Source organism: Spodoptera frugiperda, chromosome 15, assembly GCF_023101765.2.
Source record: "Spodoptera frugiperda isolate SF20-4 chromosome 15, AGI-APGP_CSIRO_Sfru_2.0, whole genome shotgun sequence".
Lineage (NCBI taxonomy): Eukaryota > Metazoa > Arthropoda > Insecta > Lepidoptera > Noctuidae > Spodoptera > Spodoptera frugiperda.
In genome coordinates, this window is record NC_064226.1 from 9,381,181 (window position 1) to 9,403,373 (window position 22,193).

The following is a 22,193-nucleotide window of genomic DNA, read 5'->3' on the forward strand; positions in this document are numbered from 1 at the left end:
ATAATTTTAAGCACCCTTTGGGTAAAACTGGTAACATATTTTTTTCATATACATTTTTGTAAGCCTAAAAACTTGTTAAATTTGAACTTTATGGTACGACATTAAAATTAAAATAGTTACATTGTAACCTATTTGCAAACATATATTTATCATTTGTCAGTAAGAGTTTGACACTTTCTCTCGCCTCGCCCAAGGTGAGAGAAGTCCAACGACTTCTCTCTCACAAAAAAACAAAAACTGTGTCCTTTTATCCACACGCTGTACATATTTGTAATCGGAATATATTAACGTCAGTGTCATTGCGCGAGATAGGATATCTTTATGAATTCATTGATTTTACGCCACGCTGTGGTAGGCTCTATGTGTATATGGATTCCATTGGGTAACGACAGGTGAAAACCCTTATCTTGTTGAAGAACCATTGAGCACGGCTTTTAGCTATGTCAACAAAAAAACTTACTTGTTATCTAGTATAGACTGCTCTACGCCTAATAAGGCTACAAAAAAAAAAAAACATTTCTATTATGATTTTTATCAAGTACAACTATAATTTTATCACAGTGCCTACTTAACAACATTTTATCAAGCTCCATGCTGTGAGAGTTTCGTTTATTAATTTTTGTCAGATAGATACGTTATACATAATATTATTATCAGGTGTAATAATGTCCATACATCATTGCAAGTATAATAATCATAGCTTTTTTTATGAAACACGGCGCACCGAGCAGACGTACCCTGATGGTACGCAATCACCGCCGCCCATGGACATTTTAAACACCAGAGGCATTACAAGTGCGTTGCCTTTTAGGGGTTAGGAATTTAAGGGTTGGGAAGGGGGGAATGGGCCTCCGGTAACCTCACCCGCACAACAAATTACAACGCAAGCGTAATTGTTTCACGTCGGTCTTCAGTAAGGTCGTGGTATCACTCCGGTCGAGCCGGCCCATTCGTACCCAAGCATGGCTCTTCCACACTTAGTTGCATATATGTTTTTTTTTTTGTATATAAGTTGTTCTAAAAGTATCTGCCACGGCTTTAATGGGAAGTAGTGTAATGTTTGAAGATTACAATAGTGAAAAAAGAAAGCCGTAGTAAATAATTTTAGATCACCTTATTCAATTTTTGTCATATCAAAGAAGAGGATATCTTGGAGAAGCTTGGGAAATGATGAAGGATGAGGAAGGAAGGTCGAGAGCATCCATCCGGTCCAGGCTGATGTCACTAGAAAAAAAGAAAACTAAATTCACTTGGCAGGAGCAGCGTCGTGCACTGTGTAATGGTGAAGCTACAAATACTGCGGTTGACTCGATTCATGTCGTAACCGCCGGCGGCGTAGTATGAGCGAGCACTTATTTGTTTTATCTCCTTCTTATAAACATAGAAGGATTCTTGGAAGTTTTGTTCAACTGAGGCTCATTATTTCAGTAGAACGATTGCCTTAAGACGGCTACATTACACACTTCGAGTATAATTAGTTTCAAAGTTTTTAAGAAATTTAAATGGCTACTGCATATAGTTTTACTTAAATCGTCACGTTTATGTATATCAATAATTAAATAGTTACAATCAAACGCTCTAAAAATATCTATAATTTTGTATAATTTATGGTGAAGATGAACAAATATTGAACATTTTATAAGAAATTTGCGATATTATTTGCTTATACATATATGAACACAATAAAAAAGTCTGTAGCATAAATAAATATTATTATACAAATTTCGACAATGAAGTTTACCTTTGTATTACTTATATTATTTATAGTTGGTAAGTTTTTTATTTATTTACCTAAGTAGTATTGTTCATATTTTTATTACATGGTGATAAAATGGCTCTACAATGTATATTCCATGTAAAATTTATATGATACGTGGTAAAAAAAAAGTAATATCAGAACAAAACACTATTTCATAGAGATTTGTAAGTGTAATTCGGGAGCAAGAAAAATTTGCTGAGTTGGTTGGAAAGGAGATTTAAGTGTTGCCTCGTTTAGGGTGCAAGGAACCATGTGGTTAATTTTCATCCTTACAAAAACAAATACCACGAAAATGATTTCAATGTTCTGTTACAGTGGTTCTAAGTGATGATAATGGTGATGATAATGGTGATGATAATGGTGATGATAATGGTGATGATACTGGTGATAATACTGGTGATAAAAAGAATCAAACAAAAAAAGCAAAAAAAATTAAAAAAAAACACTCGACTCTGCAGAACGTAGTTTTCACTCATATTCCTATCCCAAGTAAGTGTTATATATTTTTTTCATTCACATAAAAGATAACGACAAATCCTGGCCTGGACAAACAAAAATGAAACACTGTGAGTTTTTTATGGGGGTAAATCATCCAATAATTTTTCCCGCCTTGGGCGAGGCAAGAGGGAGTGTCAGACTCTTACTGACTAAAAAGCACCTCGTTTCTACTCCTGCTTTTCGAGCCGGAGCCCTGGTAAACCCGCTAGGTAGTCCGCAGCTCCGGATCAAGTGTGAGCCCTACTGGGTTCCATCTCTGGTGGCCTGATAGCTCATAGATGCGCGCGGACCGCGACGCTCCGTACTCACGGGTCTGGTTCTGGTCGGGCGGCGAGCTATCCTTGCTAACCTGCCGCAGACCCGCACAGATTTCAAGGGCTAATATTAGTATTCAGCCTTGTGTAATTATTTTTTGACAGTACTCGGGAATTGCCAAATATTTCAGGTTGTAGTCATTGATTTGTAATAGTAGAGATTCCGATATAATATCGACCTTCATCGATATGTTTAATGTTGAGCAAGCCACTCCGGTCGAGCCCGCCCATTCGTACCGAAGCATGGCTCTCTCCACACTTAAATTGTGCATGATAAACACTTTAAAATAATTATACCAATAACTTAATGTATTTGTATTTTGTAAATAATAACAATAACACACAACATATCAAAAGCAGATCATAAAAAGAAAACGCTAATTGTCATTTAAATTTTTTTTATATATTTTTTATCCTACTTATTTTATTTGCCAAGATATTTTTTACTCGCAGAGATTATAAAATTTAACTAATACAGAGCCATCTAGTAATTTATAATAGTACTTATATAGCATGAGGGTGTTTTCCACCAGAGATGTGCTATGCTACGACGTTGCTATCGATGCGTTTGGCTTCCACCAATCATATTCATAGCTTAGCACTAGTGGAAACAGACTCAGCTAATCTAGGTTTTTTCTATGGAAAGTTGCGTGCTACGGATGGATTCCTTACTATCGATACATCGCATAGTATCAGTGGAAACGGTCACATTGTTTCACAGCTTAGCTATCACATGTTCCTAGCATAAGTACATAGCACATCTCTGGTGAAAAAGCAGCCTTATATGGATTGTATTATTCAACTTACTGGAGTCCCCACGGACTGTTTAGGCCCCCGTGGATGTGTGAGTGGTTATATTAGTCCTTAAATATCCACAGTATTTCATTTTTGTCCTACGAAGCCTTTACTATAGAAATTAGCCGGTCTCCTTTCTAATTTGAAATTATCTTGTTGTGGGTATATTAAGTAACTTGTGTAACTTAGGAAAATAAGAAATGCGATTTATTTCAGAAAAGGCCCTAATGGAGTATTTGATGGGTCACAGATGTGATTCCAAAAACAAATTGCTTTTGATGCATGCACGTCATAAGGCTGAAGATGTTGCTGGAACTATGATGGTTTTGGTAACTACATCTTCTATTTATATAAATATATAAATATACGCTTCTGTTACTGAGTCACTGACTGATTGACTGACTGACGGACTGAGAGACAACGTACAGCCAAAACGACAGGTAGTAGATAGCTAAAATTTTATAAGTCTTTTCGTTGGTGGGTGGCACTTAGAGAGAATTTTTGGAAATAGGGAATTTCCTAGGGATAGAAAAGAGGGCGGAGGGTAAATTGAAACTATTAACTTTTTCTATAGTGTAGGAGCGTACCGTGGTTATGTAACATTAGTCTTAGTTAAATAATAGTATCAGCAACTCCTAGATTGAGATCTGGACTCAATACATGGCGCTTTATAATTTTGGATGTTTAATGAAAATATATTAATTCGCTATATTGTGAGGAGATATATAAATAGAGTACAGTAGATAATAATATAATGCATTTATTGTAGAACAATGAACCGAAAAAGAACGCAATAGTTTTATTTAAAACATCTCACGGGAAAGGCAACTATTAATTGAAATTCCGGGACTCCATCTTTTAAGCCACTAAACTTATTTGAGCAAAATTCAGCACAATAATAGTTTGATACCTGAATAGTTTTGACTGTATGTTACGATCTCAAAATAAAGAAAACTTAAGTACTGAATCGGTTCTGGTGACATCGTAGAATAAAATTTGGAAAAGGCGATAGGTAAAAAAATACCCGAATCCTGCCGGACGTAATTATTCCAAAAGAAATCGCGGGCAAATGCTAGTTTATTATAAACCTTCCTATTGTGTATATTATATATTTAAAAAATCGCATTAACGTCCGTTACGTAATTTTTAAGATCTAGAAGAAGCAGAAGCATACGTGGTTGATGTTATTATTTGTACTGTTATCAATCTATTTATATTGTTTAGTTTTAGTATCTATTTATTGAGGTCTATTTAATACTCATTATCTCATGTGTTTTCAGTCTCAATATAGGTTTACCAAATATCCATTGGGACAGTGCGTGCGAATAACAGCTACTGCGCCCCACAGCGACATGATCAAATTTACTCCTACCAATTTTGCAGTATGTTACTTTGTTGTCTTGCTTAGTCTGCCCGGAAGGCAAGATTATGAATATACGTTCGTACAATGGCTCGTACCGGCAGATTTATCACCTGGTCTTGATTGGGATTTTTATTTCTATCATGTATAATTAAATTGAATTCTGGACTAAACTGTTGTTTTAATGTCATATCACTCGTCCCACATGCCTAAGGCCCATTTAGGACGATTTGCAGGAAATCAAAATAAATATTATTTTCATTCTGCAACTCGTTCCACGTTACTCTCAAATTGATAAAGGTACAATCCACCCACTGAGAGGTAAGAAGTCGGGGCCATAACCTCATATAAAAAATTGTAAACAGCTAAATATTATAGAGTAAGATCCCAGGCAGAGTCGTAAGACACAACTTATTTTCTAAAGCATATAACCGTCGGTTCTCAGTAGTCTCTTGTGTAGTTTTTAATACCTGAATGTTTGTGGAACATGTCCGGTGACACCTGCGCAGGTACCAGGTGAGAAATGTACCTACAAATCAGAGTTACTTAACTTGTTTTTTTATGACAGATTTTTACATAATGTTTTGTAGAACTCATATAAAACCGCTTGCCATGGGTCAAAACGTTTATCAGACACTATAAAGCTCTAAAAAATAGTGCGCCTTCCAAAATTCTAAAAGCAATATGTGGTGCCCCTGTAATGCAGAACAATAAATACAAATCATCATCCTACAAATTTCTAGCCTTACAGGACTAACTTTATTTGGAGGGTTTAGTAGCTCAGTCTTTATAATGATACAAATTGTAATTATGTCAAACTTATTTATTCATAACTATTCTGATTTATCAGTTTTTAGGCCGCCTTGGGGAAGTGGTGGTGGGGGAACGTTGGGTATAGCAGGGTCTTGTGATGCGTAGTTCAATATATTGAGATCACTCGGTTCGGGGGGCGGAGTTTGCGTATAATGTTGTTCCTCAGTAATCGGGCTTTTGTTAGCCTGTTTATTAGTCAGAATGGGAAAGCTTTGTCCCAGCACATTTGGTAGAGGACGGTATACTGGAAGACTCGTGTAAGAGCTGAATCCAAATGGATCATAGGGATCATAAAACCTGACACCTGGATATCTGTAGGTTAAAGGGTTGAATTGTGGTAGAGTATTATATAAGGGGTCGATGTGTCCTAAGGGCAAAACTTGTGGTGGAAGACCAAACTCGTTGAGTGGTATTGGTGATTGGGTATTAGGCTGCGGCGGAGATGGGGTGGAAGCACTACCCTCGTTTGACTGCTTTGCTGATTCTGTAGTTGGAGGAGGCGCTGTAGTCGTCGAAGGTGATACCTCTGTGGATTTTGCGGGTGTGGAAACTACTGAAGCGTCGGAAGGTTGAGGTTGAGTCTCCTTAGATGCCAAACCTGCTGCTGGTATGATTCCCTGAAATCGTGAACGGTTATGATAAAAACCTCAACAATATATCAATGTCAAACGATTAATTGTAAAAATAATCCCATCAAAAACATCCTGTAAAAACCCAAGTCTCGCAGCTCAGTCTTTCTACCGTCAAAAGTTGTGAGATCCATGTAATACCAAGTCGGTTAATCTATTTAGTGTCTACTTGAAGGACCTTCTGTCTTAAGTTATTACATAAGTTATTATCATGCCAATATTAAAAATATTTAACGTTTTAAACAAATAGATCGACTTGGACATCGCATGAAAACAAAATGTTTATACAATGCCGGATTAGTTACTGAAGATTCAGGTTTCTTGCTTTATCCACAACCGAATTATAGGGGGTCGAAAAAGGCCCGAATTGCTTCGAGAAAAGGATGGTACGGCCGTGCCGTTTTTTTGCTCGACTTGGCGGGGGCACTGCCGTGCCCCCAGATATTGTACCGGTCTCGACTGGGATTTTGTAGAATTATGAAAACAAACTACTTGTGGATTTTGTTTTTTTTCATTTACTGTACCATTACTTATATTAAAATAAAATAATAGCCTAGTGACTGGAAATTAGTCATCATTAACGTCACGCCTTAACGTCACGCCTGAAGGGGTAGGCAGAGGTGCACATTACGGCACGTAATGCCGCTTTATAATGTACACCTAATGACAACAATGTTCACAATTTGTGCTATTTAAGTCCCAAAAAAATGGGGGTGAGCCTATTGCCACATACTGGACACAATTTCAGACTCCGTGCTACTACTGAGAAATTTTGGAAAAACCGAAAAAAGCCCAGCAATACTTTGCCCGACCCGGGAATCGAACCCGTGACCTCTTGTCCGGCAGTCGCACTTACGACCACGTAGCACGGAATCTCGAATTGTGTCCAGTTATAATGGTAATAGGCCCACCCCCTATTACATGGGACTTATAACACAAACGGTGAAAAGTGGGTGTACATTGTACAGCGGCATTACGTGTCGTAATGAGCTCCTCTGGCTACCCTGTGACATTGCTATTTTAATAGTCAAAAAAGTCAAAATCATTTATTTCAAATAGACCAGGAAGGCACTTTTGAACGTCAAAGCAAATATAATAATATTAATAACGTCCGTCTGTCGGTCAATAAATCAATATCAATATACAAAAATACTTACGTTTCCAAGTAAATCTCCGCCGTAGAATATGGCAGGTTGATAGGAGAAGGCGAAAGCATCGTGCAGTACTGGCTGGTACACAGGGTACGCCTTACTAGGTTCCAAGTTCTGGTTCGAAGTGATGAGAGCGTTGTAAACTTTGGGAACACGGCCGGGCGCGGGCGCGGGTTCTGCGCTCGTGTTCAGCCAGAAGGCACTCACCAACTGAAACATTAAAACATAGTATGTCAATATTTTTGTAATAACTATCGTGAGACATTCTAAATTAACTAAAAATCACGGTTTACTCACATACATTAATGGAGAACTATATATCTATATATATAAAACTCTTCCGTTACTGAGTGACTGACTGACTGACAGACAACGCACAGTCGAAACTACTGGTCGTAGACAGCTGAAATTTGGAATGTAGGTTCCTTGGGATATGTAGGGGAGCACTAAGAAAGGATTTTTGGAAATTCAACCCCCAAGGGGGGAAAAGGGGTAAAAACGTTTCTATGAAAAATCTTATTCCTTGGGTTTATAAACTTGAAACTTGGCATGAACACGTACATAGGCAAGTAAATATGTTTGACATTATAAGTTTTTTCAAACTACCCTCCAATCGTGATTTAGGGGGTGCGATTGGGTGACTGATTTATTAACGCACAGCCGAAACCGCTCGGTATAGGAGTCTGAGATTTTGAACAGAGGTTCCTTTAGTAACATAAGTGAGCACTAAGAAGGGATTTTTGAAATGTCAACCCCCAAGGGGGGGAAACGGGATAAACTGAGCCGGGGCTTTAGTCAGTAAAAGTCTGACACTCCCTTCCGTTCCACCCAGAGCGGGAGCGGTCATTTGATGATTTCCCATCCTTAAAAAAAAGACTTTGTATGACAACTTTCAGTCGTCTCTTTAACATACATAATAACATACATAATTATGTACATACATGCATAACATTAATAACATCACGCCTTTAAATCCCTATTTTGTGTTAACACTATATTTAATTCCAGTTGTAACAAGATTTCAGCCTGTGGAAGAAAAAGCCCTGTCGAGATCATTAAAAAACGCTATATATAACCGAATTACACGTGGGCGAAGCCGCGGGCGGAAAGCTAGTAGGCTATAAATCATCACGCTACAGTCAATGGGAGCCGTGCAGAAACGGTGAAACTGCACGGAAGTAGCTAGTCTCAAAGAAATAGATCAATAAAACTAATTTTAAATGCCAATTATAGACTGATTACAACATTAGATAAAAAAGCTTTAATTAACAATAGTGAAAAAATTTTAATCTTCAAACACAACACTACCTGTCTACCTCCCATTAAAGCCGTAGCAGATACATTTAGAACACCTTGTACTATAATAACTACCCTTTAATATAATAGTTGCAAGGATTTTATTGATATCCTAAAAACCTTAAGTTTTAGTTTGCCAGCCACTAAGTAGTCAACATTTTATTTTCTACAAGTGCAAAGCTATAATTTTCCCTACATTAGGTACGTATATTTTAATATTGGAAACCAGTTTATGATTTAAGTGCTGCTGCAAAGAGAGATATTATTTTATATTACCTTGAACGCCATATTGCTGATTCATACATAAGTACACGGTGTTTGGCGCATGGACCAACACAATTTTTTCAGGGGTTTTGAAAGCCATTAGCAAGCTTCTACCCATAAACCATTTGTATCTAATATCAACTCAAAATAACATTATTGTGTGGGTGTAGTGGCCCTTAAATCTTACAGGTTTGGGTGGTTACTTGTAAATTTTCGTAAATGTTTATGTGTAAATTTTGCTTATCCTAATGTCGTAATGTAAACAATAATTCAGTTAATTATACACCCTGCTCTTACTTAAGGTCTATTATTCGTACATACATAACCTCACGCCTGTCTGCCACGGGGGTAGGCGTAGGCAAAGTCAATGGAATGTCAATTGCTATGATCCTTACATACCTCTTTCCCTTCATTAACATTCATCAGTCTTTTCATGTATGCTCGTCGGTTAAGGGTACTTTTAATTAAGCCGTTCTTAATATATCGCCAATTTGGTCGCTATATGTCCTTCTAGGGCGCCCTCTGCCGACGGCCCCATTAATATCCGCCTTGTATATTTCTTCCGTAAATCTGCTTTCATCCATCGTTCCTACATGTCCAAACCATATATTGTTCATAAATATTTTTAATTGACTCTGGGTTTGTTGGGCATTCTCTTTTACTTTCGAAATGAACTCTTTCGCTTGTGAGAGCTTCGGTACCGAATTGTAAGGATACAATTACACTGTATATCTTATAAAAAAACTAGCTTCAAAAGCCAAAAACGACCAAGTAACTATTAACAGTCATATGTACTGGGGCCTTAGTCTGCTATTACAATCGTGTCAGAATGGTCGATCATTGAGCAGTGAAAGAGGGACGGAGCTATACAACCTACATAGCTCCGTCCTTCCCGCACTGCTGCAATTGTAATAGCAGACTAAGGCCCCTGATAGGCTACCCAACCACTGACCGGTAAGAAGTCTGTACCACGAGTTCTGAACAGTAGTCCAAAGATGGTAGAGAATAATTGATGGTTATAAAAGCTATTAAAATAATTGTCACAGCATACATAATAACAAGTTTTGTAACCAACCATTATTAAGTTGTTACATTGACAATATAAAGTGCATTATAATATATAAGTGGTATTATAAATAATTCATTAACAATCACTTTACGGGACAAACTACGTTGTTCGTTAACATTTAAATAATTTTCAGTAAACTACGTTTAAAAAGTCCGACTCCATCCTGCTTTTTTACATCGGTTAATATACTAACTCGCGCACTCAGAGTCATTTAATGGTTACTTAACCCAGTCCTTAGCAATTGTTTTCCATACAAAATCGTTACTAAAGAATAGTTTAAGTAAGCATTAAATGACTCTGAGTGTGGCAGTAAGAGCTGTTTCTAAGCGTAACAAACACTTTTCTGAAAATCGCATCAAAATCGGTTGCGCCAATCGTGAGATAATCCCTCACAAACAAACAAACAAACAAACAAACAAACAGACATACATACAGGTTAAACAGAGAACCTCCTTTTTTGAAGTCGGTTAGTAAGATACGAGAGGGTTTGCTACAATCTCACACTTGACCAGCTAAGGCTTGAAGATAGATAGGGTCCAACAGGGCTAGTGCCTGATCCGAAGCTGCGGACTACCTTGCGGGTTTACTGCCGCTCGGGCTCGAAAAGCGGGAGTAGGAACGGGGTGGCTTTTAGTCGAGAGCGCGTTCAGCGCTGTGATTTGCCGGCTCAAAAACCAACCGATATCTTTAACCGTAAAGCAAACACATCTTAGTATGTGGCACTGATAGGTACCTATAATTATTGATATAATAAATTAATATATCTGTGGGTATAATTTCGAATACCAAGGTATAACATTTACGTTATCGTCAATGTAGGATGAACTCAAATAGGATACCAGTAACCACAGTACCGTTAAATCACGGTACAGTATTGATGTAATCGGTGTATGGATACTGCAAAAAGCATCACGTAATTCTTATTAGTAGGTACAGTTCTTGTTACAAGCTCTCAGATGACACGATGAAGTTGGATGTGATATATTCAATGTCACCAAACTTAGTGGCTACTTAACTAAACTTTAACTTAGTGGCACTTAGTACCTAAACAACGTTAGGTCATAAGTAAGTACTCACTACATGCACTATTTACGAAGGTTATTTTTTTTTAATGTTAGTTACTACAAAACTAAACTACAGTACCTACTATTGAGCATGATGGTGAACAAATCAGGCGTTGTATTTATATAGGTATAAACTATAGAGGTTGCCCAGTGGTCGAAATTCGACCACATTCATTTTATTATTACTTTATTATTTAGTTTGGAGTTATCTACAGAAAGTTTTCATCACGAAGATGAAAGATGCTGAATTGAGTATACTAGGTATCACGCATACGAATATAAGACCTGTAAGAATGATATGTTGCAGGAAAGTCTACTTACATCGATGATGCATCGATCGATGCTACAAATAAACTACGTAATCACTTATGTGACAATGACGATTACGTTCATAGGTCCTAGACTCATCATCCAGCTAAATAATGATCCACATAATTTCAAGCTTTCTGTAGACTACAATTGAGACCATTTTTGTTTGTGACATCTGTTTTAAAATGACACTTACTTAAAAGTGACAGGCGTCAACCTTAAGTACCTACCTACAGTACAGCGATAGAGATCATTATAATTATCTGGTCTGATCGAATGCGTTGGCGTCTTTGTACCAATTGTCGTTTGGTAAAAAAGTGTATCAAATCAAGTCAAGGGCATATTCAAATTAATAGATAAGTGGCGAGATTAGAAATAATAATTACTTACGTCTAATTATAATTCATTGGCTGGTCAAGGGGCTAAGTTTTTTGCTTTCAGTATATATTATTTTTTTATTACTATTTTCGATATTTGCTAAATTAGGAATTGAAGTTTATAGGTCTAAGTTCCCGCATTATTACGTAGAACCATATAGAGGCTAGAATTGTGACCGGTATATTATGGCAATAGACTCGCCTTCTATTATATGGATCGCATAACGAAACTGATCCACGTGACATTACTGTTTTATAACAACTCAAATGTAACACAAATATCCAATACCCAAACTTACGTTTCCTAAATTAATTATAAATTACACGAAATAGAATGTGACATTTAAACGGTTCTAATTTTTTTTAGGTATATGCGTAACAATTAATTATTATTCAATAAAACCAGGCATAGCTAAGTCCTGTTGATTATATTATTATGTGGGCAAGTTTTTTATTAAACGGTGACATTTACTCGAAGTAGGTATAGCCATACCTACATGCAATGCTCTTTGTGACAAAATTCAGCACATTGAGACATGTTGGACCACTTCCCTGTAAAAACTACAGTGCGTAGGTAATATCTTACTAATAGTAAGTATATAAAAAAATGTGCAGGTGCTATAATTACTGAATTGATAAAGTCAAAACTGCTTCACAATGATGACGTTAATAAAATAGCAGCCGAAACTACAAATAAGCATTTCGAAAATAACACAATAAATGACATGCCACGGTCGATCACAATACACGATAGAAGAATGGCGAGCCGTGTCCGTTTGCTATCCGGAAATCGAAGTGTACCACAATGCCAGCGCAGGCGCCTTGACCACGCCCAGCTGACCAAGGTCCAAGAAATTAAACGTGAAATAAGACCCACTAAGGTTGTCGATATAACCTATTGAAGTATGTAAGTCCAGACACAATTGATTTCCTTTGTTTTATGCATGTAATTGATTTACAAGGCTTGGCTAAATAAACCTTTATTCGTATTAGAAAGTAGTGGAAGGTAGGTAGGGAGGACTTTGCCTTATAGTGGGTCGATCATGGCATAAAATAAATTAATCTTCTATACTTATAATAAATCTGTAGAGAGGTCAATTCTGTACATGAAATATATTTCCAAAATAACTATCAGCGGGTGATTAGTGATCGATACTGACGCCAAAAATGCAATCAGATTTTTTTGTCTGTCTGTCTGTCTGTCTGTCTGTCTGTCTGTCTGTCTGTCTATGTTCTTTATAGAAACAAAAACCACTCGACAGATTTCAACGAAACTTGGTACAATTGTTCTTCATACTCCTGGGCAGGTTATAGTATACTTTTCATTACGCTACGATCAATAGGAGCAGAGCAGTGAAGGGAAATGTTGGGAAAACAGGAGAACTTATTCCATTTTTTAAGCTTCCGTCGCGTGTGCAGACTTAATAGTTAAAGCTACACAGAAATCATGTATGACGGAAATGTTCTCCTTAAAATTATTTAAAAAATATTCCACGACAGCAAATGTCTATCTTTTATGGTTGACTCACAATAACACGTATAAATCCCGATAGCTTAGCAGTTCGGAACTTTCTGATTATATTTGTCTACTCTTACGTTTATTATAACACTCTTATTCATTCATTCATTCATATTATTATAATAAATCTGTAGAAGGGTCAATTCTGTACATTGGAAATATTGAAAGAATAAATAGCAGGGGGTGTTACTGGATTGATACCAAACCCAAATATGTGATAAATTTTTTTTTTGTCTCTGTCTGTCTGTGTGTTCAGGCATCACGTGAAAACTAACAGTTCGATTTCGATGAAACTTGGTATAATTATACCTTATTATCATGGGCATAAAATAGGATTCTTTTTATCCTGGAAAAATACGTAGAAAAAATTTCCTTAATTATTATGGCCCTTGCCGTATCTGGGTCCAATAGATATTTATAAGATGTCATTGTCAGAGTTACACAAAATGGAGAAATAATACTTCCACGCGAAGACCGACATCCGCGCGGACGGAGTCGCGGGCGGAAGCTAGTAATGTATAAAATTAGTACTCATAGGTGAATGTATCGGTAATTATTATTATTGGAAATGTTACTATTATTGATGCAAACTTAGTTTGAGGTTATATTTTAATAGACCTTATCCTCAGGTACCTATACTTAAAAAAATATTAACGTTATGTAAGCATTGCAAGTTCCAGTGTTATTGTATGGAATATGTCATAACCACACCGTAGATTTGCTCATTTTACCTGAGCACCAGGAGTCTTCGGCCTCAACAGTAACCTGTTGACTGTCGAATCTTGGTATCGTATGGGATCAAAAAAATGTTCCATTGGAATTTGAACACGAGTAATAATGTAGAAAAGCCATATAGCCAAGGATCAAAATAATTATGTAGTGTAATAAGATAGCGAATAGTATAAAATACCTATAAGGAAAACATGAGATATACATATAAACAGAAAGATAGACGCACTGACATTTGCAGTGAGGTTGGTACATCATTGTGCATTCTCGTGCAGCTTGGGGTTAATGACCCGACGCGGCGATGTGCAGAGCTGCATCTAAAAACCTCCATGTCTTTCTAGACTCAAAAAGAAATAACATGGCGCTCGAAATAAAATATTGCATGCGCCGTGAATGTATTATTATTAGAGGTAGATTGATTTTTGTGTGTGCTTATAATTTTATTAGTCTCGTAACCAGTAACGCAACTGAGGGTTAAGTAAAAGATTAAAAGAAACCAAGAGAGTAACAGAAGTCTGGGTATTGCAGTCAGACTCACCTTCCCAGTTATACTTAGTCTATAAAAAAAATAATATTTTACGTACAAAAAAGAAATTCTAAATATAATAATATATGACATCAAAGAATGCATAGCGATTTGTGGTATGTGATAAATTATGATAAAATAATGAACGCTATTCAATTGGAGTGGTCATGGCATACGTGCTTATGCAATCATGTTGTCAAATGCGATCATACCCTAATGCATTATGACCTGACCGTAACATGACCTGGATCTGTTCACATCATGTCAAAAATTACGTTTCAGTAGAGTAAGTTCTTACATTAACGGGAACTAATAACTGTTCTACATATATAGTACGCTGCGATACGTCGCCGCGTCGCGTATGTTGCTCATGATGAAGAGTCCCTCAGTGACGTGAAACTAGTAGAGTTTTTCTCCATGTACATTAGATTGTTTGTTAATGAACAATAACATTATGTTCTAAAGGCTTGAAGGTGTTGTTTTTGTTATGTGATTAATTTATCTGATTCTGTTATTCGGCGGTGATAAAATTTAGCTACAATTTTATATTTAGTGTTATTGCTATGAATTACCGTATTGGAATGTTTTATATTATTTGTCTCACTTGGGATCGATCCTAATATCACTCTCACTCAACATTTGCATATTCCAACCGATCTAGAAACAAGACATTCACAATTTATCACAATAACTTCAGAATTAGTACTATACACACATATTATGATACATGTTCATGATTTGAGCAAATAAAAAAAAAACTATTCCAAACACGAAAGATATAATAAGACTAGAAGTGACCAATTCATGGGTTGGGAGGCTGACTTGAAATCACAGTATATTTACGACTAAATTGCTCTGTGCTTTGTCTATGTTGCAACGAATAATAGTCTGTGACAATAACTCACAGTCGCGTCGTTTGATAACAATTTTGAGCTATTACTGTTGAAGTTCTTGCAATAGGCACAGGTAGGTAAAAGGAATAACTTGAGACATTTTAGCAATACTACAAAGAAACAAGAAACATTCGCAACTTGTAAATATAATTAACCGTTTAAGCGCCCAGTGAAATATCAATTACCGTGCCCCTAGCACGCAGCTAAAAAACATAAGGAATATTATCTACTATATATGGAGAAGTAAATGTGTGAATAGAGCGAAAAAATCATGCATACGACATGCATCTCTGTCGCAGCAATACGATACAAGTAGAGACACGGAAATATGTGTAAAAGACTTAAGGGAACTGTGATTATGAACTTAAACCTTTTTGTAGCCAAGTATTTACTACACTTTCCTTTATCCAGGTGATTGTAATTCCAGTCAGACTCTTTTCATTATTCGAGAAATTCTAAGTTACCGTCATATATGTATGTATATGTTTACCAATATAAGTAACTTTATAACATTGTTTACAAGAATAGAAGCTGAGTCAATAGAGGTGTCAGATTTTTAGTTTAAAGAATTTTAATATTGTTTTGTTTTTCATAGCATTTTAGCATCACCATTATCATCTGATCTCTGTATCATTTAATCATTTCATTTGCAAGTAAACGGTTTAGCAGCTTCATTATTGTGTATTATTGATTTTTTTGTATTATGTAATGGGGCTGTAATTTTTCTAGTAGGAAAAAAAGCCCTAAAGAATTAAGATAAAAAAATTGTATAGGAGCAGCGGTGGTGTGAACTGTCTTCGTCTTAACATTTGTTTATTACATAAGACTGTAAATTGCGCCTAGTTTTGTAAGCACTATATTTATATCGGAAGTGTTTCAAAACTATACCTCATAATGACCAGTTTTAATTGTTATCTTTCACCAGCAGATTCAAAACATTAGTATCATGCATAGTCCTTATGATTAGTTTCTAGAATAGAATAGAAATACTCTTCATTGTACACAAAAAAACAAAAATATACAAAGAACACACATTTAGAAATTGATAGTAGGTACAGTGGGCGACCTTATGACTAAAAAGCGATCGGTATCTTACAGACAACCTTTGGATGGATAAGCAGTAAGGGTTAACATATCATAGTCTACATCCTAAATCCAGATTGCTTAGCATTTTTTGCGTAGATCTTCACAAAATTTTGTGTATTTAATAAAAATAAATTGTTGCTCATTTTCATTTAGGTTCAAAAATTGTTAGACAATTTCTTCTTCCAGTTTCTTTAAGACAATTTTATTAAAGAAACTGGAAGACTACAAGACCTTTTCTATTAATTATTAACTTTAGCAATAAGGTCTACTACATAATCTAACATATAACATATAAGTAATATACAAGAAGTGAAGGTAGTATACTGTATAAGTTTTGGGCCCAGTATATAGGTACACACATGATTCTATGTGCAATTTTAATGAACGTGGTTATGCGTAAGAGCATGTAAGTAAAGGGCGGTGCACGACTGGCTTAATTGGCAATCTAGATCACTTCATAGTTCAGTCGTACCTTGATAAATTACTGTGAAACTTATTGGAAACTGATTACCATGCAAATGACTAATATCATTCGACTGTGTGAATTATTTAGTCACTAAGATCCGTCTATTAAGTTCAGTCAAAGTATCAGATAACAAATCATGGGATAAATTATACAACTTATGAATAATCGATTAAAAAGGAAACAATTGGAAATGTATGATGATTAGGTTGAATTAACCAAGCTATCAATGACGAACTGTAATCATTCCTAGTTAATTTATGTTTTCTATCTTATACATCGATTATTCAGATTTTTTTCTTAAGGACAACTATGTCGCTATTGCATTAATTATACTAAATTACTATCGATTGTTACCATAACACTTCGTTAGTACCAAAAATTCTTAGTCGTAATCCTATTCAATGACATTCGTGTCACGGAATCGAACCCTCTACTACAGCTCAGCCGTGAACATGATCGATTACCTAACACTTGCAATCAAAAGTTTACAAAAACATAAATATTAGGTAACATAAATATATTTAAGTAATAAAATGCTAATGAAATAATAAGGAATACTCACGAGCAAAGTGAGAAGCTGGGTCGCCATGTTGCGCGCGCTTCGGCGAATGGTGGTGGAGTGTCGGCGCAGTGGTTGCGCACGCGCCTTGGTAGCGTACAACGAACTACATGTAGTATGGAAGTGACATTGCGTGCATTCATTGTTTACGTTAACGCTAATTACCTGCGCGCAATCTTCTCATGGTGAGATTGAGTGAGTAAAGTTGAAGGCATACTTCTTGTACAACTTGTTTGCTCTATATCAATCGTATTTTACAAACAATGGAATGATATTTAGAAGAATTCTTGTTTAAAACCGGCTATTTCTTTAAATATTTATATCGACTCCAAATTGAATTAGATTAAAATAAAATTTATTTACAAAATAGGTATAGAAGTGATAGATATATGTATCACTTTTTGTTTTTAACGAGTAATCATTAGGTAACCTATTAGTAGTACAAGACACAAAAGCCTCTTAAAAAGTTAGTACGCACCTTTAAAACAAATATTAGCTTTTAAAAAGCATGTTAATACTTATCACAGTTTAAGTAATGACTTGGACAAATTCCGCACATTATAGCTAAAAAGTTATGCATATTAAAATATGAAATTCTCAACGTCAACTTGTTCACTGATTGCAGACATCTAACAGGTTGACCGTGACCGATTTTAATAAAATACCTACCTACTTACTGATGATACAGTGTAGGCAAATGAATCTATGTTTGCAGATTATATTTTCGCTTTGCGGTTGACGATCTTATGACCTTCAACTTTAGGCCTACTGTCGTTTGTAAGCGCTTTGTTCTACCTCTCAGTTTTATTTTTAATTATTTTAAATACTACTATAGTACTTAAGACATCTTCGTTTTATTTAAATTGGTTATCGGTGTTATTGAACGCTGTTTTTTTATTTGTAGCTGCATGGCCTTTCTAGTAGTGTTGTATCTACGTGCGTGTCCTTGCCGGCGAATGCAACGGCTGTGCTTTGTCCCACAGTGCGGACTGATAAGCTTCAATATACTTACAATTAGCCCCATTTAGGCAATTTGTTGTCAGTATTATATAAACGGATTAAATAACGCAACGAACAAACTGTGTACCAAAAAAAATTAAAAGAAATTGTATCATCTCAGAATACTTTTTTTTTCAATTAGAGTAAGATTTCGCATATTTTTGGATACTAAAATCTCAATAGGCTATTTATTAGTTTTTCAGTATTTTCTGTTTCAAATTTCTAATTTGGTTATATCTAAAAGAAATTAGACACGTATGTCATAGGTTAATTAGTATGATTACAAGGAATATGTTGCAAAAAACTTTCGAAACGTTGCTTTTGCGTTTGTATGTTTTTTTTTAATTAATATCTCTTAATGGAGAAAAGTAAGTCTTTTATCAAGCAGCGCAATAGTTTTCAGATTCAGATCATCGACTGTAGCATTTTTTTTTTTTAAAGTACACGTTCTCAGGTTTGGTAGAACATGACCGCTTTATACTGGGCACAAATTCTTACCGTTCTCGTATTAATTTATACAGTCCGTATTAATTTATACAATAAAACATATATTTTTTAACATTGTATTGTTGTCTCAAGTACTTAGTCCATTTAGGCACTTTTGGCAGCCAAAGGAAGTTCATTAAGATTCCTTTATATAGTGTTAGTGTTTTGGCGATCGCAATCTTACTTAATCTACTACTAAGGATTAAGTACAGTCAGCTAAGTTATTTGGTATGTCGGTAAGAAAAATAGATTGATTTTCTACAGAGACAATAGTTATTGACAAAGTAAATTGAATTATTTTCAAAGAAGCTACCTATGTCTACATATTTAATGGGTTACTGGGGCACCAGCTTAAAGGAGGAGTAGGAATGGGTTGGTTTTTGGTCAATAAAAATCTAACTAACTCTGGTGTTGCGGGTGTCCATGGACGGCGCTGATCGCTTACCATCAGGTGACTCGTTTGCTCGTTTGCCTCCTATTCCATAAAAAATTGAAAAAAAAAGTATGAGTCTGTCAAACACTCTCTCTTTTATTCTCAAACAAGGCAAGAATAACTGGATGATTTTTCACCCCTTCAAAGAAACCTATGTCTATTATAACCATTGATCGGTTCAGTAGCCAACGAATGTATACTGTCTTTGTACTGAATCTATCTTCATTTTCTTACGTGCATACTAAATGACATGGTTGACTGTACACATTGTACATTTTCGTTTTATCTCTGCGAGCGAGAAACGCCTAAACGTGGTTTAAAGTTTAGATCAAGGTCTTTCGAGCAGTTACAAAAGCGGTAACTAACAGTTATCTCATGGCATTGTCCGTAGTGAATGAGATAATAAAGAAAAGGTTTAACCCTGTTTAAAACAGCTGATTAAAAATAATTTATAACGTGTCTAGTGTCTAGCCTAACTTGTGGTGGCTTTGTGTGTGGGGTTTTATATTAGGTAAAGAAGTCTTTAAATGTTTTTATTTGGGTGTTTGCTGCAATTCTTAGGAAGTTCTTAAAGTTCTTAATACTTAAGAACTTTTTGGCTTCTTTATTGATTTTAAGGCTCAATTTTGTAATAGTGTATTTTTCGGAGAAGGGAAATTCATTCAAGCAATTCTTCCGCCTTTTTTAAGGCGAGAGAGATTGTCAGACTCTTACTGACTAAAAACCATACCATTCCTACTCCTGCTTTTCGAGCGGGAGTCTCGCCAAACCTTTAAGTCTTCCGCAGCATTGGCTTCTAATAGTGTGTGACCTAACTAAAAGTTAATTTAATTTTTGTTCATATCATCATCCACTACTGAAGACTAACAACTGCCAAATATCTTATTGTATTTTCAGTTTGTCGTCTTTATAATTTTCAGATTTTATTTGTTTATTCGAACATTGAGATATCTTAGGGACCAATACGCTACGCTAGTTACCAGATATTCGGTAGAATACATACATTGTTTTAAAAAGTGATTGTTAAATGGGGCACCAATACCAATCTAATATCGCACCTGTTAACTTTTCTCAAGCTACACCTAGATTAATGACCTAGGGCCTTGTACACATACCCAATAAGTACCTACATACCTACTTCAGAGGTGGGGTTCGATTTGAGCACACAAAATCTCAGGCTCACACCGGTTACTTATGTGAATGTGAACCGTTTTTGTGTTAGAACTGTAAAAGTATGGCAAGGCTATAATAACAATTTTTGATACAGGCCTTTTATGTACTGACATTGCTTTAATTAAGTAAGCTTACAAAGTGTACTTAGATTAATTTTTAAGTACATTGTATTATTTATTTCATAATAACCGGATGTTAGATATTTAATGATTGATACTAAATTATACTTTGCCCGATCCGGGAAAAGAACCCGAGCACATAACCCGAGTCCCCCTGCTTGTCAGTCCCACTTGCGACCATACGATTAATGATGCAGTTTGACTAATAACTGGTTTTAAAACTAATGGGGAAAATTCGAAACAACATACCTGGTTAAAAGTGTGCACATACTAAATTTTTACATTTCTGCCTATACCTTTGGGACTACATTACATTGTTTTAGTTAACAAAAACTTGTAAACAGCGTCATCTATATTCTAAAGCTAGAACTGTCTAGCCACGTTTGGATTTGAACGAAATTGCTCAGTGAGTTACAGTATTTGTTTGAGACAAGTAGTATAGATGGCGCTAGGTGTACAAAGTTTTTTTCGAAAAATAGCTGCCATTTATTAATTTTACATTATACTGATCGTATTAAAGAAAAATAAGAAATTAGAATATATTAAGGTTAGATTTGTTGAATTTAAAAATTGCGTATCAAAGGACCACATTACCATTAAAGTTGATTATTATTATTATGATATATGTACTATTAATGAATTCCACACGATTGTAGAACAGTATTTAATAATAATCACGTATTAAGGAGTATGTAATTACATACTTACTTGTAATTACTAAAACTTTTTCTCAGAATTTTGTCATTTTATTTTTTTATTCGTATATTTCGCGTGAAAAGTTAAACAATTTAATTTGAAGTATCGTAAAACTAATTAGATACTTAAACGTTACTATAGGACCGCTGAAAATGTAACGACTCACCTGAAAAATCCAATCTTCAAAGATTTTTCTACTCTGAATTACTAATTTTAGGTAGGTACCTACTTAAGTTCTAAGCTAAATATTTTAAGCATAAATATTTATTCATTTCTCAGTGTAAAGAAATTAGGTTTTTAGGAACCCAAAACCTTTTAAGGCTGATTTTGTGATTTTAGCCGATTAAGGCTATTTTACCGGCATATAAAATGGCTATTTTACATTTCACAATGACTTCTATAATATTGTTTTACTAGCTTCTGTCAGCGGTTTCTCCTGCATTTTTTATGATATAAGCCGCTGAAGCCTATGAACAGCCGAAACGCAAGAGGCGCTACAAGTGCGTTGCTGGCCTTTTGGGATTAGGAATTTAAGGGTTGTTGAGAAATCAGGGATTGGGAAGATTAGGAAGGTGGTTCATTGGGCCTCCGGTCACCTCACTTATACAACGCAACACAAAACACAAACGCAAGACTTGTTTCACGTCGGTTTTTTGTGGTATCACTAAAAAATGCATTCCCGCAATAGAGTTCCCATGTTCACATCCCCATGTATTATTTCAAACTATCTATCTCAGTACATCTAAAAAATATACAACCATTTTGTTACACGTGTCTATGATAGTGTTGTGTAATTGCTATTACGGTAATT

General features: G+C 35.5%; 2 protein-coding genes across 2 annotated transcripts; one reads left to right on the forward strand and one right to left on the reverse strand.

Annotated features, from left to right (window-relative positions):
* The first annotated feature begins 1,436 nt into the window (after positions 1–1,436).
* LOC118279869 (uncharacterized) lies at positions 1,437–5,479 on the forward strand. The gene is made up of 4 exons (XM_035599711.2): positions 1,437–1,770; positions 2,075–2,248; positions 3,583–3,695; positions 4,647–5,479. Exons 1-4 carry the CDS (start codon positions 1,731–1,733, stop codon positions 4,875–4,877), a joined length of 558 nt encoding a protein of 185 aa, XP_035455604.1. The 5' UTR covers positions 1,437–1,730; the 3' UTR covers positions 4,878–5,479.
* A 55-nt stretch (positions 5,480–5,534) lies between these two features.
* LOC118279839 (uncharacterized) lies at positions 5,535–17,632 on the reverse strand. The gene is made up of 3 exons (XM_035599652.2): positions 17,480–17,632; positions 7,326–7,529; positions 5,535–6,156 (listed from the first exon to the last, which is right to left on the reverse strand). Exons 1-3 carry the CDS (start codon positions 17,504–17,506, stop codon positions 5,560–5,562), a joined length of 828 nt encoding a protein of 275 aa, XP_035455545.1. The 5' UTR covers positions 17,507–17,632; the 3' UTR covers positions 5,535–5,559.
* Between the last annotated feature and the right edge of the window lie 4,561 nt (positions 17,633–22,193).

Excerpts from the sequence above, each read along its gene's own strand:
- LOC118279869 (XM_035599711.2), top strand. The coding sequence starts at position 1,731 with ATGAAGTTTACCTTTGTATTACTTATATTATTTATAGTTG. Across the intron at positions 2,249-3,582 it reads CACTCATATTCCTATCCCAA|AAAAGGCCCTAATGGAGTAT; the intron begins GTAAGTGTTATA and ends GATTTATTTCAG. Across the intron at positions 3,696-4,646 it reads CTGGAACTATGATGGTTTTG|TCTCAATATAGGTTTACCAA; the intron begins GTAACTACATCT and ends ATGTGTTTTCAG.
- LOC118279839 (XM_035599652.2), bottom strand. The coding sequence starts at position 17,506 with ATGGCGACCCAGCTTCTCACTTTGCTC. Across the intron at positions 7,530-17,479 it reads CCCAGCTTCTCACTTTGCTC|TTGGTGAGTGCCTTCTGGCT; the intron begins GTGAGTATTCCT and ends TTAATGTTTCAG. Across the intron at positions 6,157-7,325 it reads GCGGAGATTTACTTGGAAAC|GGAATCATACCAGCAGCAGG; the intron begins GTAAGTATTTTT and ends TCACGATTTCAG.